This window comes from Melospiza georgiana, chromosome 1 (assembly GCF_028018845.1).
Source record: "Melospiza georgiana isolate bMelGeo1 chromosome 1, bMelGeo1.pri, whole genome shotgun sequence".
Lineage (NCBI taxonomy): Eukaryota > Metazoa > Chordata > Aves > Passeriformes > Passerellidae > Melospiza > Melospiza georgiana.
The window spans coordinates 1,308,699-1,331,185 of NC_080430.1; the positions used below are offsets into that span (position 1 = coordinate 1,308,699).

Here is a 22,487-nt window from a genome sequence, read left to right on the forward strand (position 1 = left end):
ATCAATGGGGGCAGCGAGGCAAAGCCCCACCCCACCCCAAATAATTAACGCTAATTAGCGCAGCTCAGCCCTGCTCTCCATCCTAACAAACACAACTCGACGCTTTCGCCTCGTTTTCCCTTTTAATCCCCTTTTAAAGCGTTCCCAAATGTTTAACGGAGAATTATTTTTCCTTCTCCCCCCACCCCAAACCCCCCCCGATCGATTGTTCATCGATACGCTCGGCACTCGGCACGCTCGGCCTGCCGCGCATGCGCGCTGCGCGCTGTACGGCAGCGGGACGCGGGGTACAAGATGGCGGCGCCCGGTGGCGGCATGGAGGGCGCGGAGGAGCCCGAGGGGTTCGTGCTGGGGCGGCTGGAGCAGGAGGCGCTGAAGCGGCGGGAGCGGCTGAAGGCCCTGAGGCAGCGCACGCTGCAGGTCCGGCCGGGCTGGGCGCTGCGAGGGCGGGGGAGCCCCCGGAGGGGCCGAGGCTGCGGAAGGGGCCTGGGGGGAGGCCTGGCGGTGATGGGCACAGGCGGAGGATGCTGAGGTTTTGGGATATTTGGGATCTCCAGTGCTTGGGATGGGACAGCGTTTGAGGGTTTTGGGGTCCCAGAGGGTCTGGGTTGGGGATCCTGAGTTATTACGGTTATTTGGAATCCTCTGTTATTTGTGTGGGACAGAGTTTGAGGACGCTGACATTTTTATGATACTTGGTGCTTTGGTTGGGGCAGCGTTTGAGGATCCTGAGTTTTTTGGGATCCTCTGTTATTTGGGTGGGACAGGAATTGAGGGTTTTGGAGTCCCAGACGGTCCCACATAGATCCTGAGTTTTTTGGGATCCTCTGTTGTTTGGGTGGGACAGGAATTGAGGGTTTTGGGGTCCCAGTGGGTCCCACGTGGATCCTGAGATTTTTGGGATGTGGTGGGATGGAATTTGAGGATTTTGAGGTCCCAGAGGGTCTGGAATCGGGCTGGGAGAGAGTCAGAGGGTCCCAGGTGGATCCTGAGATATTTGGGATATTTTGGATCTTCAGTGCTTTGGATGGGATAGGGTTTGAGGGTTTTTGAGGTCCCAGAGAGTCCCGTGTGGATGCTGAGTTTTTTGGGATCCTCTGTTATTTGGGTGGGACGGGAATTGAGGATTTTTGGGGCCCCAGAGGGTTTGGAGTGGGGCTGGAGGAGAGTCAGGGGATCCCATGTGGATCCTGAGTTATTTGGGGTATTTGGGATCCCCATTGCTTTGGTTGGGACAGGGTTTGAGGATCCAGAGGTTTTTGGGGTATTAGAGACCCTCAGTGCTTTAGGTGGGACAGGATTTGAGGGTTTTGGGGTCCCAGAGGGTCCCACATAGATCCTGAGAATTTTGGGATGTGGTGGGATGGGATTTGAGGATTTTGGGGTCTCAGAGGGTCCCACGTGGATCCTGAGAATTTTGGGATGTGGTGGGATGGGATTTGAGGATTTTGGGGTCTCAGTGGGGCTGGGGGAGTGTCAGAGGATCCCATGTGGATCCTGAGTTATTTGGGATCTTTGTCATTTGGGTGGGACAGGGTTTGAGGATGCTGAGATTTTTGGGATCCCCAATGCTTTGGGTGGGACAGGGTTGGAGAATTTTGTGGTCCCACAGAGTCCCACGTGGATCCTGAGGATTTTGGGATGCGGTGGGATGGGATTTGAGGATTTTGGGTCCCAGAGGGGCTGGGGGTATCAGGAGATCCCAGACAGACCCCGAGTTCTTTAGGGTGCAGCAGGAAGGGATTTTAGGATTTTGGGGTGTCTGAGGGCCCCCTGTGGATCCCGGATTTTCTGGGATTTGCTGGGACAGGGGACCTGGCCCTTGGCAGCCCTCAGCCCCTCCGTGGGCACCCTCTGGGGTGTTTGGGGTGCTGCTCCTGGGGCAGGGTGGGGTTCCCAATCCCGTGGATGTGGGATCACTGCTGGGAATGCTTGGACTCCATCCCAAGGCTTCTCCGACCTCGGGAATTCCACCATTCCAGAACTCTTTTCCCATCATCAGTGCAGGAAATTCTTTGGAAAACCCCCATTCCAACGATTTTCCTTCTTTTCCTTGGCCAGGATCTCCTGATTCCTGCCAGGGAGGGTTAATTCCTAAAAAAATCCCAGCAGAAAATCCCCAGGGTTGGATTTCCCTGCTGCCATTCCCATCTCCATGGCAATGCACACGGAGATTTCCCCAGTTCCCCTTCTCCATTAAAAAAGGATTAAAAAAAAAATCTCCTTGGGATCCCAAAGCCCATGCCAGGCTCCTTTCATCTCCTGCAGTGCCAGCTGGATTTGCCCTTTGTGGTGGGATTTGGGATGGGATCCGTGGAAATGAGCAGTGACACTTTGGGATGGGCTCAGGGCTGGGGGTGCTGGGCCAGAATTCCCAGTGGGAATTCTCAGTGCCTGCTCCTGCTTCCAGTGTGGGAGGGACCTTCAGGGTCATCCCATTCCTCTGGGGCAGGGAATTCCAAGCAGCTCTTTGGGTTTTGATGGAGAATTCCTGGTTTTCCAAGGATGGGAAGCTGAGGGCAGGAAAAAAAAGTTGGGAAAGGAAAAACGGTGGGAAATTTTTCCATTTGGGGGGATCCAGTGTCATTCCAGAGGGATGGACAGCCCCAAGCTCCTGGAAAGGAGCTGGGATATAGAGGGAAACTTTTCCCACCTTGCTGGAAGATTCTGGTAGAGTTCAGCTATTCCTAGCCCTCAGGGAGAAATTTGGGAATTCTGTGATGTTGTGGAAAAGGTTTGGGTTGAAATTCTTGCTTTATTAAACCTTGGAGAATCCCAAAATCCCAGATTTCTTTTGGGAAGGGACCTTAAAGCTCATCCCATTCCTAGGACAGGGAATTCCAAGCAGCTCTTTGGATTTTAATGGAGAATTCCTGGTTTTCCAAGGATGGAAAGCTGAGGGCAGGAAGAAAAGGTTGGGAAAGGATAAACAGTGGGAAATTTTTCCAACTGGGTGGATCCAGAGGGATGGACAGCCCCAAGCTCCTGGAAAGGAGCTGGGATAGAGAGGGAAACTTTGGAAGATTCTGGGAGAGCTCAGCCATTCCCAGCCCTCAGGGGAAAATGTGGGAATTCTGATGTGGGAAATATTTGGATTGAAATTCCTGCTTTATTAAACCTTGGAGAATCCTGAATCCTGGATTTCTTTTGGGATGGGGCCTTAAAGCTCATCCCATTCCTAGGACAGGGAATGCCAAGCAGCTGTTTGGGTTTTAATGGAGAATTCCTGGTTTTCCAAGGATGGGAAGCTGAGAGTGGGAAAGGAAAAATGGTGGGAAAAAATGGTGGAAAATAAATTTTTTCAACTGGGAGAATGCAGTGTCATTCCAGAGGGATGGACAGCCCCAAGCTCCTGGAAAGGAGCTGGGATATAGAGGGAAACTTTGGAAGATTCTGGGAGAGCTCAGCCATTCCCAGCCCTCAGGGGAAAATGTGGGAATTCTGATGTGGAAAATATTTGGATCGAAATTCCTGCTTTATTAAACCTTGGAGAATCCTGAATCCTGGATTTCTTTTGGGAAGGAGCCTTAAAGCTCATCCAGTTCTGTGGGCTGGGAATTCCAAGCAGCTCTTTGGGTTTTAGCAGAGAATTCCTGGTTTTCCAAGGATGGAAAGCTGAGAGTGGGAAAGGAAAAATGGTGGAAAATAAATTTTTTCAACTGGGAGAATCCAGTGTCATTCCAGAGGGATGGACAGCCCCAAGCTCCTGGAAAGGAGCTGGGATATAGAGGGAAACTTTTCCCACCTTGCTGGAAGATTCTGGTAGAGTTCAGCTATTCCTAGCCCTCAGGGAGAAATTTGGGAATTCTGTCATGATGTGGAAAAGATTTGGGTCAAAATTCCTGTTTTATTAAACCTTGGAGAATCCCAAAATCCCAGATTTCTTTTGGGAAGGGACCTTAAGACTCATCCCATTGCTAGGACAGGGAATTCCAAGCAGCTCTTTGGGTTTTGATGGAGAATTCCTGGTTTTCCAAGGATGGGAAGCTGAGGGCAGGAAGAAAAGGTTGGGAAAGGAAAAACGGTGGGAAATTTTTCCAACTGGGTGGATCCAGAGGGATGGACAGCCCCAAGCTCCTGGAAAAGAGCTGGGATAGAGAGGGAAACTTTGGAAGATTCTGGGAGAGCTCAGCCATTCCCAGCCGTCAGGGGAAAATGTGGGAATTCTGATGTGGAAAATATTTGGATCGAATTTCCTGCTTTATTAAACCTTGGAGAATCCCAAAATCCCAGATTTCTTTTGGGAAGGGACCTTAAGACTCATCCCATTGCTAGGACAGGGAATTCCAAGCAGCTCTTTGGGTTTTAATGGAGAATTCCTGGTTTTCCAAGGATGGGAAGCTGAGGGTGGGAAAGGAAAAATGGCAGGAAATAAAAAAATGGTGGGAAAGAAATTTTTCCATTTGCGAGGATCCAGTGCCATTCCAGAGGGATGGACAGCCCCAAGCTCCTGGAAAAGAGCTGGGATAAAGAGGGAAACTTTGAGAGATTCTGGGAGAGCTCAGCCATTGCCAGCCCTTTGAGTGAAATTTGGGAATTCTGTCATGATGTGGGAAAGGTTTGGGTCAAAATTCCTGCTTTATTAAACCTTGGAGAATCCCAAAATCCCAGATTTCTTTTGGGAAGGGGCCTTAAAGCTCATCCCATTCCTAGGACAGGGAATTCCAAGCAGCTCTTTGGGTTTTAATGGAGAATTCCTGGTTTTCCAAGGATGGGAAGCTGAGGGTGGGAAAGGAAAAATGGCAGGAAATAAAGAAATGGTGGGAAATTTTTTCAACTGGGTGGATCCAGTGTCATTCCAGAGGGATGGAGGATGGCTCCAAACTCCTGGAAAAGAGGTGGGATAAAGAGGGAAGCTTTGGAAGATTCTGGGAGAGCTCAGCCATTCCCAGCCCTTGGGGAGAAATTTGGGAATTCTGATGTGGGAAATATTTGGGTTGAAATTCCTGTTTTATTAAACCCTGGAGAATCCCGGATTTCTTTTGGGAAGGGCCCATAAAGCTCACCCAGTTCCATGGGGAGGGAACCCAGAACATTCCAGGCCTGAAATCCATAGGAGAGCAAAGCTGAGGCTGTGATCCCAGCAGGAATTCCAGTTTTTAATGGGAATAAATAGATATTCCAGGAGGAGCCACCCCAGGACAATCCTGAGCTGGTGAAAATTCCAGCAGTTTTTGTGGAGCAGCTCAAGGTCCTTGGGAAGCTTTTCTTGGGGTTTTTTGGGAACTGTGAAAGGGATAAAAGCCAGGAAAAGCCTTTCCTTTATTCCCTGTTGGTTCCATTCCCTTTGACAGCTCATCCCTTTGTTTTCCAGCCTTAATTCCAGAAATGCAAATGATCCCGAGTTTCAGATCTCTGGGAAACGTTTCAAGGTCAAAGGATTTTCACTGGGAAAAAAATCCTTGGAATTCCTTCCCAATCTCCCACCCATCCCTGCCCTCGGGCACTGGGAGACATTCCCTGTGTCCTGTCCCTCCATCCTTGTCCCCAGTCCCTCTCCAGCTCTCCTGGAGCCCCTCCAGGCCCTGCCAGGGCTCTGAGCTCTCCCTGGAGCTTCTCCTCTTTTCCAGGCTGGACATTCCCAGTTTTCCCAGAGCAGAGGCTCCAACCTTGGAGCAGCTCCATGGAATCCTCTGGATTTGCCCTGAGCCCTTCCTGCCCTCAGGATCCCACCCTGAATCTGTGGGATCCCATCCAGCTCCCCTCTTATCTCCAGCATTCCCAAGCTGGAATTGTTGGGGGGAACCTCCAGGATGAAACATTTCCTGTGCTCCAGCCCCTTTCCCAATTCCCTAAAAAAGCCTGGACGGGAATGGATCCTTTGGAGCCCTCCAAAGGGTGTTTTATCCTGGCTGGAAAAACTTCCCTGGGCTCTGTTTCCACAGCAACACTTTCCCCAAGCCTTGGGCACTGCATCACGAGGAGCTTTGCTCTGGGGGAAAAAACAAATCCCAGCGTGAAATAAATCCAGGGAAAAACAGGGAGAGAAGGAGCCAAAGTGTGGGGCTGTCCGGGGCTTTGGGAAAGGGTGGAAAAGCAGGAAAAGCCTGAGGGAAGGGGCAGTGCCAGCCCTTCCTCCTGCTGGGAAGGTGTGGAGGAGCAGGGATGTGGCTCTGGAGCAAATCCAGCCGGGAACAAAAGCTTGGGATGCAGCCAGAGGAGTTCTTCCAGCTCGAGGAGCAGCACAGGGAATGCTCCGGAGCAGGGAGGAGGGAAGGAGCAATGGGAGACCCTTCCTTCCCACAAAAACACGGCAAAGCTCCAGCTTTTCAAGGATTGGGGGATGAAAAAGCAGGAGAAGGAGCTGTGGGGGTCTTGGGTGAGGAGTTTTGGGGTAGGAGAGGGAATCTGAGCCTGGAATTCCCACAGCGATCCCACCTGGATTTTGCTGAGGGATTTGGGAAGAGCAGCAGCATCCCCACAGATCTTAAAAGGAGAGGAATTCCCAGGGAATTTTCCTTATGAATTCCCAGGGAATTTTCTTGTGAATTCCCTCAGAGTGGGACTTTGAGCCATCAAATCCCACAGAATTTCACAGCAAGGGCAAAAGGAAAAGGGGAAAAGCTGGAAATCTGGCATGTGCCCAATGGTAAATGCCAAATATTGTCCCAGCAAGGATTTTTTTCCTTAAATTATGGTGAAAGTCCCTCATCCCCCAGTTTCTACAGAAAGAAAGGAAAAGTGGGAATCCCAAAGCAGGAATCCCTAAATTCCCTTAAATTCTCTGGGTAATCTTTGAATATATTCCCACAAAAAGCTTTCCCTCAGCTCAGCCTCTGCTGGATTCTGTCAGGAATCCAAGCACTGCAGACAAAGGAGCAACTTCCCATTTCTTTTGTGGAATTTTCACACAGGAATCTCCTTATTCCATTGATTTATTCTCCTCTCCCATTATTTTTTTTTTCACCTAAATATTTTGGGAGAGTTTTCCTTGGGGGAATCTGATCCTGAAACTGAAGGAGCACACAGAGGCAATTCCCTATTTGTGGTGCCTCCAACCCTGAGGGAATTCCAAAAAACCTGGATTTTTTTCCACAGGCAGGACACAATCCAGGTTTCTCCATGAACATTCCCATTGTTTTCAGTGGGAATAACTCAAAATTCCATCCAGGAGTGACAGGAAAACCCCAATTCCTGGCTGGGATGGGATTCCCAGAGCAGCTGTGGCTGCCCCTGGATCCCTGGCAGTGCCCAAGGCCAGGCTGGAGCACCCTGGGGCAGTGGGAATTCCCTGCCCATGGAATGGGATCACCCTTAGGATCCCTTCCAGTCCAAGCCTTTGTGCCCATGGGCTCAGGGAGTGTTGGGAATTCAGCTCTGGGAATTCAGGAGTGCCCCAATCTCCTTCCTCCTGCCCGTGCCCTGCTCCATAGGAATAAAACTGGGATAGGAGCAGGGTTTGCAGTGCCCATCCCGGGAAATCCAGAGCTGTGATGGCTTCTTTCCTGCCCTTTTGCTTCCTGCCCTTTTCCCTGCCATTTTTGTTTCCCTCTGTTTTTTCCTTTTCTGCCCTTTTTTCCCGCCCTTTTTCCCTCACCATTTTTTCCCCCACCATTTTTGTTCCCCTCTGTTTTTTCTCTTCCCTCTTTTCCTGCCCTTTTTCCCTTCCCCTCACCATTTTTTCCCCTCACGAGTTTTCCCCTGCCATTTTTGTCTCCCTCTGTTTTTTCCTTTCCCACCCTTTTTTCCCCGCCATTTTTCTCTCATGATTTTTCTCCCACCATTTTTATTTCCCTCTGTTTTTTCCCTTCCCTATCTTCCTGCCCTTTTTTCCTTTCCCTCACAATTTTTTTCTCTCACGCTTTTTCCCCCTGCCATTTTTGTTTCTCTCTGTTTTTTCCTTTCCTGCCCTTTTTCCCCTCATCATTTTTCTCCCCTCACGATTTTCCCCCTGCCATTTTTGTTTCCCTCTGTTTTTTCCCCTCCTCTTTTTCCCTTCCCGCCCTTTTTTCCCGCCATTTTCCCCTCATGATTTTTTCCCCCGCCATTTTTGTTTCCCTCTGTTTTTTTTCCTTCCCTTTTTTCCTTTCCCTCACTATTTTTTTCCCTCATGATTTTTCCCCTGCCATTTTTGTTTCTCTCTTTTTTCTTTTCCCGCCCTTTTCCCCCTCACCATTACCATTTTTCCCCTCACGATTTTCCCCCACCATTTTTGTTTCCCCTGCTTTTTCCATTCCCTGTTTTCCTGTCCTTTTTTCCTTTTCCTCCCCATTTTTTCCCTGCCATTTTTGTTTCCCTCTGTCTTTCCCTGCCCATTTTTTTACTTTCCCTGCCCTTTTTTCCTTTCCCTCTCTTTTCCCCCACAACTTCCCTGGAAATCCTTTGCCTTGATTTTCTAGGAATATCCCCAAGCCTTTAAAACACATTGGATTGAATGGGAAGGAAGGAAAGAACCCAGAATTGGGAATTTTGGGCGAGCTCGTGGCAGGATTTGAATATCCAATATTCCAACACCCAGGGAAGGCAGAAATCCAATATTCCAACACCCAGGAAAAGCAGGAATTGTCAGGAGTGGGAGCAGCCAGGGCTCCTGGGAATATTTGTGCCAATTATTTCCTTATCTTGGAACCCTGTGGATAAAATTCCAGCAGGAGTGAGGGGAATGCAGCTCTGGAGCACCAGGAGAGGAGAGGAATGGGAAAGGACTCAGAGTGTGGGAAGGGACTTGGAATTCCACAGATTCAAGGGTGGCTGAACATTACCCAGCTTGGAGCTGCAGCAGGGAATTCCAGAGGGCTCTTCCTAGTTTTTATTGAATTTATAGCACAGGGAATTCCTGGGAGTATCTCAAAGTTTTAATGGACTTAAAACAGGGAATGAAAACAGAATTGAATTGGGATTTTAGGGATGATTGTTGTCGGTTTTCCCTTGAAAAAAAAAGGGGAATGTTTTCCTTGTCCCCAGAGCAGGAGCTGAACCTGAACAATTCCAGCCCTGGCTCCCTTCCCTGTTTGCTGGGAATGTAATTTTTAACCCGGATTGTGGAAGAATTTGGAAGAAGAGGGATCCAGGGAATGAGTCAGCACTTTGGGAAACATTCCCAGGCCTGGAGGAGCTCCTGGGTAATATCAGGATCCTGGAGCTGGTGCTGGGAGAGGCACTGGGATAAGGGATGGGAGCCAGGGAATGGATCCCAGTGCCAGAGGGCAGGGAGAGGTGGGATGTTGGGAATTCCCAGGGAATTCCATGGCTGCTCATCCCTGTCCAGCTTGGAGCAGCAGGGACTGTGGGAATTCCCTGCCCATGGAATGGGGCCGTCTTTAGGATCCCTTCCCATCCAAGCCTTTAGGGAAAATGGAGAGGGCTGAAATCTCCTCATTCCCAATCATTTTCCATGGAAATAGAATTCAGGACAAGTGGAGCTGAGCAGTGTTTGCTGTGTCCATTCCTGGGAAATCCAGAGCTGCTCCTGCTTTTTTTGGGAAGTTGGGATGTTAATTTCCTTCCAGGATTCCAGAATTCCATGGCTGCTCATTCCCAGCTCCTCCTGGGCACCATTCCATCCCTGTTCCTGCCTGGATAGTGCATGGAAGTGGGAATTCCTGCTTTTCCTGGGATCTGCTGCTGCCCATGGAGCCTCTTTCCCTATTCCAGAAAAACTGGAGTTTTTGCTCCAACGTTTTCCTGGAGCTGGAATTCCTTTGTTGTGCTGCTCCCTGTGGGATTCCATGTTTTCCATCCCAAATAATAAATTAGAGAAAAAAAGAATCCTACTCTGTGAATTCCCAGATTTTTATGGCTTCTCATCACTCATTCCCAAATAATTTCTTATCCAAAAAAAATATCCCAAAAATACCCCAAAAATACCCCAAAAATACCCCAAAAATACCCCAAAAATACCCCAATCCCAGAGGATTTTGGGGCTTTTTGCTCTCCTGCTTTTCCAGAGAAGCCAAAATGGATTATCCCATTTTTTTTTTTGGCAGAACAAGGAGGGTGGAGAACCTGAACCCAAAATTCCCAGAGAAGATGAGGAAGAGGAGCCAGTCAAGCACAGGTAATTCCTTCTTTATTCCCCCTTTTCCCAGGAGGATTTTCCTTTGGATCTCTGCGATTAAATAGGATTTTCCATAGAAATTTCGTGCAATTAATTTGGAATGAGGGATGGGTGGCATCTGGGAGGCAAAATTCCATGGATCAAGAGGGAAAGCCTGGAGTGTTGGGAGCTTCCCTGAATTCCCAGCCATTCCTGCAGGGATTGGGATTTTTCCATGGATTCCTGTGGCTGTTTTCCCTGGAAAATGGAACCTGAGGCAGATCCTGCTGATTCCCACCAAGAATTTTTTTGGGATCACAAATTTGGGTGGAAAATGTAGAATGTGGCCTATTCCTATGGATTTATCCCTAAAAAAACTCCTCTGTGGGAGAAGTGAACCAGGAAAAAAATGATGAAAATCCTTTTCAAAAATTTTTTTTTTCTTTGGGAATGACTCTTTGGAAAAAGCAAATCCTGGTGGAGAAAATCCCACACGGATTTGGGGCTGGAGGAGCCAAATTTCTTGGCAGAGGGAAATTTCTGTGCTTGGAATTTGTGCCAGGAAAGGCTCTGGGGGTGAAACCAGAGCTTGGGAGGCTCCTGAAAAATGAATGGATCAGGAGCTCTCAGATTCCAGCACTGCCACCGGATCAGGAGCTGATGGAATCTGGGTTGGTTTTCCCAGCCCCGTGGGTCCAGGCCTGGCTGGAATGAGAAATTCATCCTTGAAATCCCAAAAAATCCAGGTTTGGGCCGATTTTAGCCTGGGAATTATCCTCCAAATCCCAAAAAATTTCTGATTTCAGTTACTTTTCTGCTGGGAATCATCCTTCAAATCCCCAAAACCATTCTGTCTTGAGCTGATTTTACACTAAAAATCATCCTCTAAATCCCTCTCCCCCTGAAAATCCTGATTTGGGCTGATTTTCTCCTGAGAGTCATCCTCCAAATTCCAAGAAAATCCAGGTTTGGGCTGATTTTTTATCCTTGGAATCATCCTCCAAATCCCAAAGAAATCCAGGTTTGGGCAGATTTTGTCCTGGGAATCATCCTCTAAATCCCAGAAAATAAAATCTTGGTTTGGGCTGATGTTATCCTGGGAATCGTCCTCCAAATCCCCCCACCCAAAATCCTGGTTTGGGCTGATTTTATCCTTGGAATCATCCTCCAAATCCCAAAAAAATCCTGATTTGGGCTGATTTTCTCCTGACAGTCATCCTCCAAATTCCAAGAAAATCCAGGTTTGGGCTGATTTTATCCTTGGAATCATCCTCCAAATCCCAAAGAAATCCAGGTTTGGGCAGATTTTGTCCTGGGAATCATCCTCTAAATCCCAGAAAATAAAATCCTGGTTTGGGCTGATTTTATCCTAGGAATCATCCTCCAAATCCCCCCACCCAAGATCCAGGTTTGTGCCGATTTTATCTTTGGAATCATCCTCCAAATCCCAAAAAAATCCAGATTTGGGCTGATTTTCTCCTGAGAAATATCCTCAATATCCCCAAAAAATCCTGGTTTGGGCAGATTTTATCCTGGGAATCATCCTCCAAATCCCCCCACCCAAAATCCAGGTTTGTGCTGATTTTATCCTTGGAGTCATCCTCCAAATCCCAGAAAAATCCAGGTTTGTGCTGATTTTATCTTTGGAATCATCCTCCAAATCCCAGAAAAATCCAGGTTTGGGGTGATTTTCTCCTGGGAATGGTGCTGGGATTGCCTGGAGGGATCTGAGGGCATTCCTGGTGTTCCATTCCCAGTGTTCCATTCCTACTCTTCAGCAGCACCAGGAGTTTTTCCATGGATTTGCCTTCATCCAGTGGCAGATTCAGCCAAAATCCTTCCCCAGCCTCAGGATGATTTCCTGGAAAATCCAAGGAATTTGCAGGTGGAGAGGAAAATATGGAGTGGGGAAATTCCAACCTGGCTTTCTCCTCAAGTTCATGGAATTCTTCGGGATTCTCCTCTTTTGGGGGAAAACTTCACTTCCTGATGGATTTCCCTGTTTTCCCCACCCTTCCCATCTCCTCGAGCAAAATCTGCTCCCTGGGAGTGTTTGAATCCCAAATTTTGCCTGGATAATTCCCAACTTTTGATGTCGTTTTGCTTTTCTTTGTGGAATGTCTGCTTTTCCCATGGGAATTGGATCTGGAAGGGCCCATCCCTTAATTTCCTCTTGGATTTGGATTTCCCAAGAATCTCCCTATGGAAAAGGGAATTGCTGGGCACTACTGGCCTGGGGAAAATGGGAAAATCTGCTGGAATTTCACCTGGATTTGGGAAGTGAGGAATCCTGGTAGCTGGAATCTCTATTTCCTCCAGAGCAATTGCAGGAGCTGGGCTGGGTTTTCCAGGCAGAAGGAATTCTGTGGGATAGGGAATGTGGTGGTTCAGGGAATAATCCCATGGTTTGTGGAGCAGAATTCCAGGATTTTCTCTCCTGGCTGCTTCACTTCAGCTCCATCCCAGCCCATCCAGGGGTGGAATTCCAGGATGGATTGGCTTGGAGTCCTTGCTGGATCCTTGGGATCCTGAGGATTCTCTGGAGAGGGAAAACTCCAGGAGAAGGAGCTGGAGGTCCCTGCCAGGGCATGGAGTCATCCCAAGGATTTTTTTTCCTGCTTTTCCCTTTAGTTATGAATTGATTTTAGGAATTCCCTCTCAGCCACTTGGGATATGGGGAAATCCCATAAAATTCCATCCCTGGAAGTGACCAGGGCCGGGTTGGAGCAGCCTGGGCCAGTGGAGGTGTCCTTGCCCATGGAATGGGATCATCCTTGAGTCCCTTCCAAGCAATCCATTCTGGGATTCTCCCACCCCTTCTCCACATTTTTCCCTCTGCTCATTTTTCCAGGAATCCCTGGAAGATCCCACTCCTGCCTGCTCCTGGCATCCCAGTGCTGCCAGGAAAAATCCTGGAATGGTTTGGGTGGGAAAGGACCCAAAGGATGATCCCATTCCATGGGCAGGGACAGCTCCCACTGTCCCAAGCCGGCTTTGGGCACTTCCAGGGATGGAAATTCCCAACTTTTCTGTTCCATGACTGCAGGAAGGACAAGATCCTCTCAGCTCTGATTTTCCCAACATTTTTCCCAGCCTGTGCTCCCATTTTTTCCCCACATCCTGCTTTATTCCTGCTCCACCCCAGCTTCCCCATCCCCTTTTTCTTTCCTCATTTTCCTGCAAATTCCCAGCCCTGCAAGCCCTGCTCTTCTCCCAGGAATTCCAGCTGCGATCCCTGATCCAAATTCTCTCTGGAGCTGTGAAAAACTCGGATCCTTTGGATTTTTGTGCGGACCAGGAAGCGGAGCCGCTGCTCCACCTTTCCCAGGAAAAGGGTGTGGGAGGATTTCGGCCTTTCCGCCCCATTCCCGCGGGGTAAAACGCTGGATTTGGGAATCGGGGACCTGCTGGAGCCTGGAATTCCCATCCCGCAGCTCTGAGCCTCGGAATTGGGCTCCTTGTGCTCGTCAGAGGTGGGAAAAGCGGAGTTAAAAACCCAAGGAAGAGCTTGGGGAGGGACGGGACAAAAATAATGCTCAATTTCCCAGCTTTAGGAAAAGTGAATCCACACTGGAGCCTGCCCTTGGACACGGAGCTATCCTGGGAAGTTGCAGCTCCTGGTCTGGGGGAGGAGCGGGCTTGGGAAACCCGATCTCCCTGGGGAATTCCTCCCTCTGGAATGTCACCAGACAGGTCCGGAGCGCTTTTGTTTGTTAATCCCTGGCTCAAAATCCCTCGGGATTCTGCTCCAGAGGGGGGTTGGGCTCGCCAGGAGAATCCAGGACCTGATTTCCCTCATCCCGGAGTGTGGAAATCTCAGGGAAGGGGTTTAGGACAAGGAAAAGAATGGGAAAAAAAAAAAATCAGGATTAAATGTGGGAGGTGGGAGCTGAGCTGGGGACCCGGGCAGGGTTTGGTTGACACTTCCCAGGATCTGCTCCTGCTTGGACACGGACATGGAGCATCCCAGGGACCCCTTCCCATCGGGAATGTGCTCAGGAAAAGGAGTGGGAATGGGTGAAACTGGGAATTGCCACATTTTGCTCCAAGCTGGAAAAGGGCAAACAAGGATTGAATCCCCCTGGAATCTGAGAGCACCGGGATCCAGGCTGGGAACATCCCTGAAGGTTCTGATCCGTGTTTGGGGCCTTCCTCCCTCTGGAGCTGGAGGATTTTCCCTCAGGATGGAGCTGATCCATCCCTAGGGAAGGATCCATGGATTTTCCCATGATCTCAAGCTCTGGGTGATCCTGGATTTTCCCTGGGATTGGGATGAGCCTCCAGAGGTTCCCCCTGCTCCTTCCCAGCACTCTGCTCTTTTCCAGAAAACATTCCTGGGAATTCATCCATCCCACGGTGTTTTGTGCATGGATTTCTGGGTGCTCAGACTTCCAGCTGCCTTTGCTGGGGGAGAATTCTGGGAATGGGAGCACGTCTGGAGCACCTTTCTGCTCCCAATCTTTGTGCTGGGGTGGTGGATCTGATGCCAGGGATTCCAGCAGTTATTCCAGCTGTTATCCCGTGGCCATCTCGGTGCTCCCAAGGTGCCTCCAGGGCTCCTTTGGGCTGAACCTCAAGGGTGGAAGTTGGGTTTGGATCCATCCCAGCCTGGAGGAGCCGCAGGAGAACATGGATGAGGTTTGTCCTCGTTCCAGCGTTGGTGTTCCCAGCGTGGCTGGGGTGGGGATGGTTTGGAATATCACCCAGCTCCAGCAGGATGCCATGCTCCACACAGAATGTGGGCTTTGTCTGGATTCATGGATAGTGAAATTCCCAGTGTCCACCTGGAAAAGCTCAGGTGCTTGGGAAAGCCCTGTGGGAATCCTGATGGATTTGGGATCTCCTCCAGCTCTCCTGGAACACCTGGATGTCTCCCAGTCCTTGCTCCAGCAGGGAGCACGTCCTGGAAAACCAACTGGCCCGGCAAGTTTGGTGTGGAGAGGGGTGGGATTTTTTGGGATTCCTTCCTTCTGGAGCCACTCTGGGAGCAGGACAGGCTTGGACACGCTCGGGCAGGAGCAGCTTTTCCAGGGAAGAGCTTTTCCTCAGGGAGGGCTCTCCTGGATCTCTGCCTGCTCCTCCTTTGGTGCCTTGGGTGAGGAACCCGGGAACGTTGGCAGCACCTGCTGGAGTCAATCCAGGGGATCCCATGGAGCTGCTCCAGGGCTGGAACCTCTCTGCTCTGGGAGAGCTGGGAATGTTCCCCTGGAGAAGGGAAAGCTCCAGGGAGAGCTCAGAGCCCCTGGCAGGGCCTGAAGGGCTCCAGGAGAGCTGGAGAGGGACTGGGGACAAGGATGGAGGGACAGGACACAGGGAATGGCTCCCAGTGCCAGAGGGCAGGGATGGATGGGAGATTGGGAATTGGGAATTCCTGGCTGGGATGGAATTCCCAGAGCAGCTGTGGCTGCCCCTGGATCCCTGGCAGTGCCCAAGGCCAGGCTGGAGCAGCCTGGGACAGTGGAGGTGTCCCTGCCATGGCAGAGGGTGGAATGGGATCACCCTTCAGATCCCACCCAGCCCATTCCAGGATGATTCCATGATCTCCATACATCTTTCCTGGAGGTGAAAGCCTCATCCTCAGGGAGTGGGATGGGGAAGCTGCTCCTGAAGCAGCTCCAAGTGACTTTTGGGAATAACGACGGGAGCAAGGGACCCGTGACACTGGAAGAAATCCCTGTTCCCGCTTTTCATGGCACAGCCATTCCAGGTGCTCCTGCCTCAAGGATTTTGGCAGCCAGGAGGCTTGGAGGAATCTGTGGAATTGTTTGTTCCATGAAAGCCTTGGGGCTGGAGCAGAGAAGCACAGGCCAAGCTCGGAGGGGCCTGGTTTCCATCGGGAACGCTCCAGGCATTCCGCGCATTCCCAGCGTGCCGGTGCCAAGGGCCTCCTCCCAAAAAAGCTGGGATCCCTCCTGCTTCCCCAGCCAGGAGCCCTGGGCCTGAGGGAAACACGGATTTGGGATATTCCCCACCCAAACCAGGGAATGTGCCACCCCTGGCAGTGTCCATTGCTTCCCCCTGGAATGCTCCACTCCCCAAATCCTCTCAGTTCCTTTTTGGGAGGGAATTCCTGGCGGGGAGGGGCTGGGATGGAATTCCCAGAGAAGCTGTGGCTGCCCCTGGATCCCTGGAAGTGTCCAAGGATGGGGCTTGGAGCACCCTGGAATCATGGAAGGTGTCCCTACCCATAGCCCTGATCCCAAGTGTCACTTCCATTCTGGAATTCCATAATTTACCTCAGGAACACATCCCAGTGTTCCCAGCACTCCCACGGAGCGGCTCAGACTCTTGGCCAGGAGATTCCCATGCTGGAGCAGGAATGGGATGCAGTGGGAAGGGTTGGATTTTCCACCCGTGCTCTGCTGACTTCCAAGGTTGGAGTTTTGGTGCTTTCCCTAAGAACCTGGTCCTCTGCTTCCCAACCTTCCCAGCTTCTGTTGGAGCCTTAATCCCGATTAATCCCATCCTTGGTGGTTAATGAGCTTCACCTCCCTCATTATCCCCGTGGGCTGAGCTTTTCCATGGATCCTGCAGCCTCCAGAGTGTCCTGGAGCTGGGATGAGCTCCTGCAAACTGGATTTTCCAGGGTTGTGGCTTTGGGAATTCCTCTTGAGGCTTGAAGGGTTTGGTTCCAGTGAGGAATCACTCATGGGAATGAGGGTGTCCAATTACAGCCTAAATTAGATGGGAATATCCTGGGATTGTGGTTCAGTCCTGACTCCTGAGCTTCCCTGGAGGAGATGGAAACGTGGAAAAACTTCCAGGTGATGTTTGGGTCCCTCATTCCCTCAGCTCCACCATCCATTTATTCCAGAACCGGGATTTGCTCCCTGATTTTAGCACTTCCAGAAATGCTTGGATAGTCACTTTGTATCCTAAATAATAATTTTTTTTCTCCCTGTCTTTCCCTGTTATATTTTTTCCATTATTTTGGATCTTCCCTGGGGTCTCCATCCTGAGTATCCCAGTTTTTAGACCCAAAATGTCGGAGCCAGGTGGGGATTGGGTTCTTCTCCCAGGGAACAGGGACAGGACAGGAGGGAACAGCCTCGGGTTGTGCCAGGGGAGGCTCAGGTTGGACACTGGGATTACTCCTTATGGAATGGGGAATGGGAGTCCCCATTCCTGGTGGGATTTAAAACCCATGGATGTGGCATTTGGGGACACAAACCCATGGTGGCCTTGGCTGGATTTGATGATCTTGGAGGCTTTTCCAACCTCAATAATTCCATGATTTCAGCTGCCTCTGGCCCTGATTCCAACATTCCTGCTTTTCCTGAGTGCCCACTGGGCCATCCCAGACTTTCCTCACTGCTCTTCCCACTTTTCCCAGGGAGATCAAGCTGCGGAATTACGACCCCGAGGATGAGGAGCTGAAGAAGAGGAAGCTGCCCCCAGCCAAACCTGCCTCAGGTGGGAGAAACAGGGAATGTGGGAAGGGAAAGCAGGGCATGGGAAGCTCCGTGCCCTTCCCAAGGTGGCAGATCCACTGGGATGAGGTGTCCATGGAGGGCTTGGAATATCTGATCCTGTCACTCTCACACCCAGCATTGCACAAGAGGGGTGGGAACACTCCCAGGCCCAAATTCGAGGATTCATCCTCAGAGGAGCCTCCCTGGAGGAGCCTCCCGGAAATTCCGGCTGTTTTTTGTTGGATTTATCTTGAAGGAAATCTCAGGCAGGAGTTGAGGGCGTTGGGCTGGAATTTCCTCACACGGAACTTCCATAAATCACCTGAGGGGGAAGTGAAGGAGTTCCCCAGATCCTGAGTTGTGGAGTTTTCTGGAATAAATCCCTTGAAAAATGCCCTGAATAAAAAGGGAGGGCTGGGAATGGCTGGGAATTCTGGCACTGCTCTTTCCTTCTTTCCTTGTATTTTTTGTAGGAGCTTAAAACTTCCATGTGAAAGGGAAGTCATGGGAAGGCTGGAGTGTGTCCAGGGAAGGGAGTGGAGCTGGGGAATTCCTGAGGGAGCTGGAAATGTTATCCTGGAGAAAAGGAGGCTCTGGGAGCTGCACAATTCCCTGACTGGAGCCCAGGGGGAATTGGGATCCATCCCAGGGAATAGGGACAGGAGGAGAGGGAATAACCAGGTTGGGTATTGGGAAAAGCAGTTGTCCCGCAGTGGTGGAGCCCCATTCCTGGAGGGATTGAAATCCCTGTGGATGTGGCACTTGGGGACATGGGCAGTGCTGGCCTTGGCAATGCTTGGAATGTTTGGACTCAGTCCAGGAGGGCTTTTCCAACTGAGATTGTCCTTGATTCCACAAAATCCATGTGCTGGAGTGGGATGTGCTCCCTGGTGCTGCAGCCTCTCCATGGGTGGCTTTTTCCATGAGTGTTTTCCCATTATCCCGGATATCTCCAGAGCTTTCCCCAAGGCCTAGGCTGGAGCTTGACTCCCCAGAAGTGTCCCAGGCCTGGAAATGAGTCAGGGAGAGCAAAATTTCCTTTGGAGCAGCTGATCCCTGCAGATGCTGGGAAAAGAGGCTTTGATCCCAACCAGCTTCCAGCTGCCGTTGCTGCTTGTGGGATTTCCATCATTCCCAGATAATTTTCAGGAGGGTTTGGATACCAAAGGGATGTACTCAGGTGTGGGCACTGTGTTTTCAAGTAAAGCTGTGGGAATGGGGTTTTGGGGAAGCTTTTGGGAGCCGAGCCTGGAGCGCTGGTGGAATTCCTGTTTTTCCAACACTGATCCTGTTTCCCCATCTAGTGGAGGACACGGTGAAGGAGCAGCTGGAAGCGGCCAAGCCAGAGCCAATCATCGATGAGGTGGTAGGTAAAGCTGGAATTCCTGGGAATCCAGAGCTGGAAATCCAGACTGGGGAATCTGGATCTGGAAATACAGGTCTGGGAATCTGGATTGGGAAATCTGGAGCTGGGAATCCAGAGTTGGGAAATCCAGAGCTGGAAGTCTGGACCTGTGAATCTGGATCTCAGAATCTAGATCAGGGAGATCTGGATCTGGGAATCCGCAGCTGTGAATCTGGATCTGGGGAGCCAGAGCTGGAAATCTGGATTGGGTAATCCAGATTGGGAAAACTGGATCTCGGAATCCAGAGCTGGCAATCTGGATCTGGGGAATCCAGATCTGGAAATCTGGAGCTGGAAATCTGGATCTCAGAATCCAGATCTGGGAAATCCAGAGCTGAAAATCCAGATCTAGGAATCTGGAGCTGAAACTCTGGAGCTGCTCTGTGCAGGCTGGAATGTTGCCTTTGGCTTTCACTGGTTGTCTCCTCTCCTTCCCTAGGATTTGGCGAACTTGGCTCCCAGGAAACCTGACTGGTGAGTGCCTGTGGAATGCTGCTCCTGGGAAAAGGGGATTGGAGTCTGAGCATGGGGGGTTCCAACACCTTGAGGTTGTGCTGGAAATATCCAGGAAAACTTGAGCTGAGGGTTAAAAATGCCAGGAAAATCCTGTGGGAGGTTGGAATGAGCTGATTTTTAAGTACCCATCCAGCCCTGAGCATTCCACGATTCCATGGAACTGGAAAACCCTCCTGGCTGTGGAGGAAGACTCAATTCCCTTTTCCTGCTGATTCTTTGGAATGCTCGTCACCGAGGGATGGGTTGGTTTTGGAGCACTTGGGAGACAGAAGGAATTGCCACTGGGAAAGGTGGGCCCTGCCTGGCCATGGAATTGTCCTGACCTTGTGGCTCTCCCCCCAGGGATTTGAAGCGGGATGTGTCCAAGAAGCTGGAAAAGCTGGAGAAGAGGACCCAGAGAGCCATTGCGGAGCTGATCCGTGCGTCCCGGAGCCGTGGGGATGGGGTGGCTCATTCCAGAGGGATTCCCTGATCCGTGCTGGGATCCATGCAGGGAGGGATTGGTGGGGCTTGATCCCTTCCCAAGTGGATCTGGGAAGCTGTTGGTGCCAAGGAGCTTCCCAAGGATTCTCCAGGAGCACTTGGATTGTGCCAAGGAAAGGGTTTTGGGTTTCTGCTCTGGGTCACTCCCAATCCAACCCATCCATCCCTTCTGTCTCAGTTTGGAGAGACAGGAGTCTGCTAAGGAAGGCAGGAGCCTCCCCTGAAATGGAGAATGTAAACCCTCCCCACCGCTCCGAATTGCTTTAAACTTTAAATTAAGGGGCTCTCAGGCAAAAAATATGGGAGCAGAAATAACAGTTCTTTAATAGGGAAGAAAATAAAAGGATAAAATAAACAATGCAGTACACTAGAACAACACTGACAGAGTCAGAACCCAACCTGACACCCTGTGGGTCAGGGTGTTGGTGGCAGTCCCATTGGAATTGTGGCTCAGCCCTCCTGCAGTGTCAGGGGTGGTTCTGCTGGAGCAGGGATCCTGTAGAGAAGGATGGATTCTTCCTCTGAAGATCCAGTGGAAGGAGAGGCAGCTGCTGCTCCTCTGGGGAATCCAGTGGAGAAGCCGTGCTGGTGTTCCAGAATCTCCAGATTATATCCAGGTAGGAATGCTTGGCTCCTCCCTCTGGGCTCACATCTCCCAATGGGATGCTGCAGTTCTTATCAGCCATGCAGGGACATTCAATGGCTGTTATCAGCAGATGTCCCCCCAGAGGGAGGAGTGATTGTGGTCACTCAGAGAGAGATAAGGCAAACTGCCCACTTGACAAGAGGCAGCTGCCACACAGATGGTAACAGAACACATCTTGCCTGGCAATCTGGGACACCTTCTCCATGTTTTTTTCCCGGCAGGAGAGCGTTTGAAAGGGCAGGAGGGGGAGCTGGCGTCGGCTGTGGGATCAGCGAAGCAGGAGGGAAGCGACTCTGAATGAGGAGAATCCATCAGGAACGGGCTCTGGATCTGCCTCACACCGACCCTGCGTCCCTCAGTCCCTCCCTGCTCTGGACTGCTCATCCCTCTTCCCAAACTTCCCCAGTCCTGCTGTGCCTGGAGGAGAGGCAGATCCAAGGAGCCTGGCTGGCTGCTGAGGAACTTCCATGGAAAACTTCCTGACTTTCTGGGATTGTGGGGGGTTGATGGGAGCAGGACAGGTTCCCCCCCAGTTAGCTGGAACTTCCTTGGAGCAAGGAGAAGTGGGAACCTCCAGGCTGGGGCCGCAAAGGTCAATCCAGACTGGCTGGGAAAGGAGGGAGATGCCAGCAGCCCTTGGAAAAGCAGGATCATTTCCCAGGGATTGGTGCTCCTGTTGCTGTGCAGACACTCCTTGAGGCTCTGAGTGTTTGGGAATATCCATGGCCAGCCCCGGAATCCCTGTGGGAAGGGGCAGGAACGATTCCCCCAGTGTGGCTCGGGAGTCGTTGGCTGCTCTGCATCCAGCCGAGTTTAATGTGGAATTTGCTTTGCTCCTGAATTTCCTCCAGGAGCGTGTCCCGCTCCTCCTCTTGGGTTTTTTTTTTTTATTGTCGATGGATCTTTTCCTAATAAAACAATTCCATGTGGAAAAAGTTGTCATTTGTCCTGCAGAAGAGTGGGAAGAGGAGCAGTGGGATTGAGTCCATGGAAGTTGGAGGAGCAGTGTAATTGAGTCCATGGAAGTTGGAGTGGGATTGAGCCCATGGAAATTTGAAGAGTAGTGGGATTGGGTCCCTGGAAGTTGGAGAAGGAGCAGTGGGATTGAGCCCATGGAAGTTGGAGTGGGATTGAGTCCCTGGAAGGTGGAGGAGCAGTGGGATTGAGCCCATGGAAGTTGGAGGAGGTGCAGTGGGATTGAGCCCATGGAAATTTGAGGTGGCCACAGCAGGTCAAGCACAATTCCTGGGATGGGCTGATCCAAGTTGTGTGATCCAGGTTCCTGGGGTGATCCCAACCCTGTGCCTCTGGAAAAGGTGAGCAGGTGGGATCTGCCGAGCTGATCCTGCATTTTCCCTGGAAAACTTTATTGTGGCTCTGAGAGATCTTGCAGAGGATGGTGCTGGAATCCTCTGGGTTTGATTCCAAAGAGGTTTTATCCCAAGGGGAAACATCTGGTGCCAACAAAAGATTCCAGCTGGGATAAGAGGAGTTGTTCCTGGTAATTCCCACATCCTGCTGCTTTTGTGCTGGTGGATCTTTCCCAGGGTGATGGATCCTTGTTCCTGTGCCAGGATCTGCTCCATGCTCTCCCACCTGCCAGAGCCCCATTCCTGCTTCCAGAGGGTGCCTGGGAGCAAAGAGCAGCTGGGAAATTCCCTGATTCCTCCTCCATTCCCAGCTTCCTTCCCACTCCTTGGCTCTCCTGTTCCCGGTGTTTGCAGCCATTCCTGCTCCATCCTCTCCCCGTGGAGGGGCCATTCCCAGGTGTGTGGGGACAACAGGGACATTCCATGGAGCAGTGGGACAGCTGCACCCACCTGGGCCAGGCTTGGTGTTGGGATGTGCCTGTGGATTCCCTCTGGATTCTCTGGTAGGAAAACACCGGGGCTGGTGTCCAGCCATCTCCCTGTAGGGTGTTTTTGGTGGTTTTCCCTATTTTTCCTTGGATGGGAGACATCCAAGTGCCCCTCACCCTTGTCCTGGGGCAAAATATTTCTGGAAAAGCAGTGGGAAGGTTCCATCAGGGAATGCTGTGGATGTCCCTGG

The 22,487-nt window shown here is 50.9% G+C and overlaps 1 protein-coding gene across 1 annotated transcript; it reads left to right on the plus strand.

Moving 5' to 3' along the window:
• Positions 1-288: 288 nt before the first annotated feature.
• Positions 289-21,324, plus strand: CCDC12 (coiled-coil domain containing 12). The gene is made up of 7 exons (XM_058020954.1): positions 289-420; positions 9,927-9,997; positions 17,310-17,389; positions 18,693-18,754; positions 19,233-19,267; positions 19,652-19,728; positions 20,660-21,324. The coding sequence occupies exons 1-7, from the start codon at positions 295-297 to the stop codon at positions 20,737-20,739; spliced, it is 531 nt and encodes a 176-aa protein (XP_057876937.1). The 5' UTR covers positions 289-294; the 3' UTR covers positions 20,740-21,324.
• Positions 21,325-22,487: the final 1,163 nt, after the last annotated feature.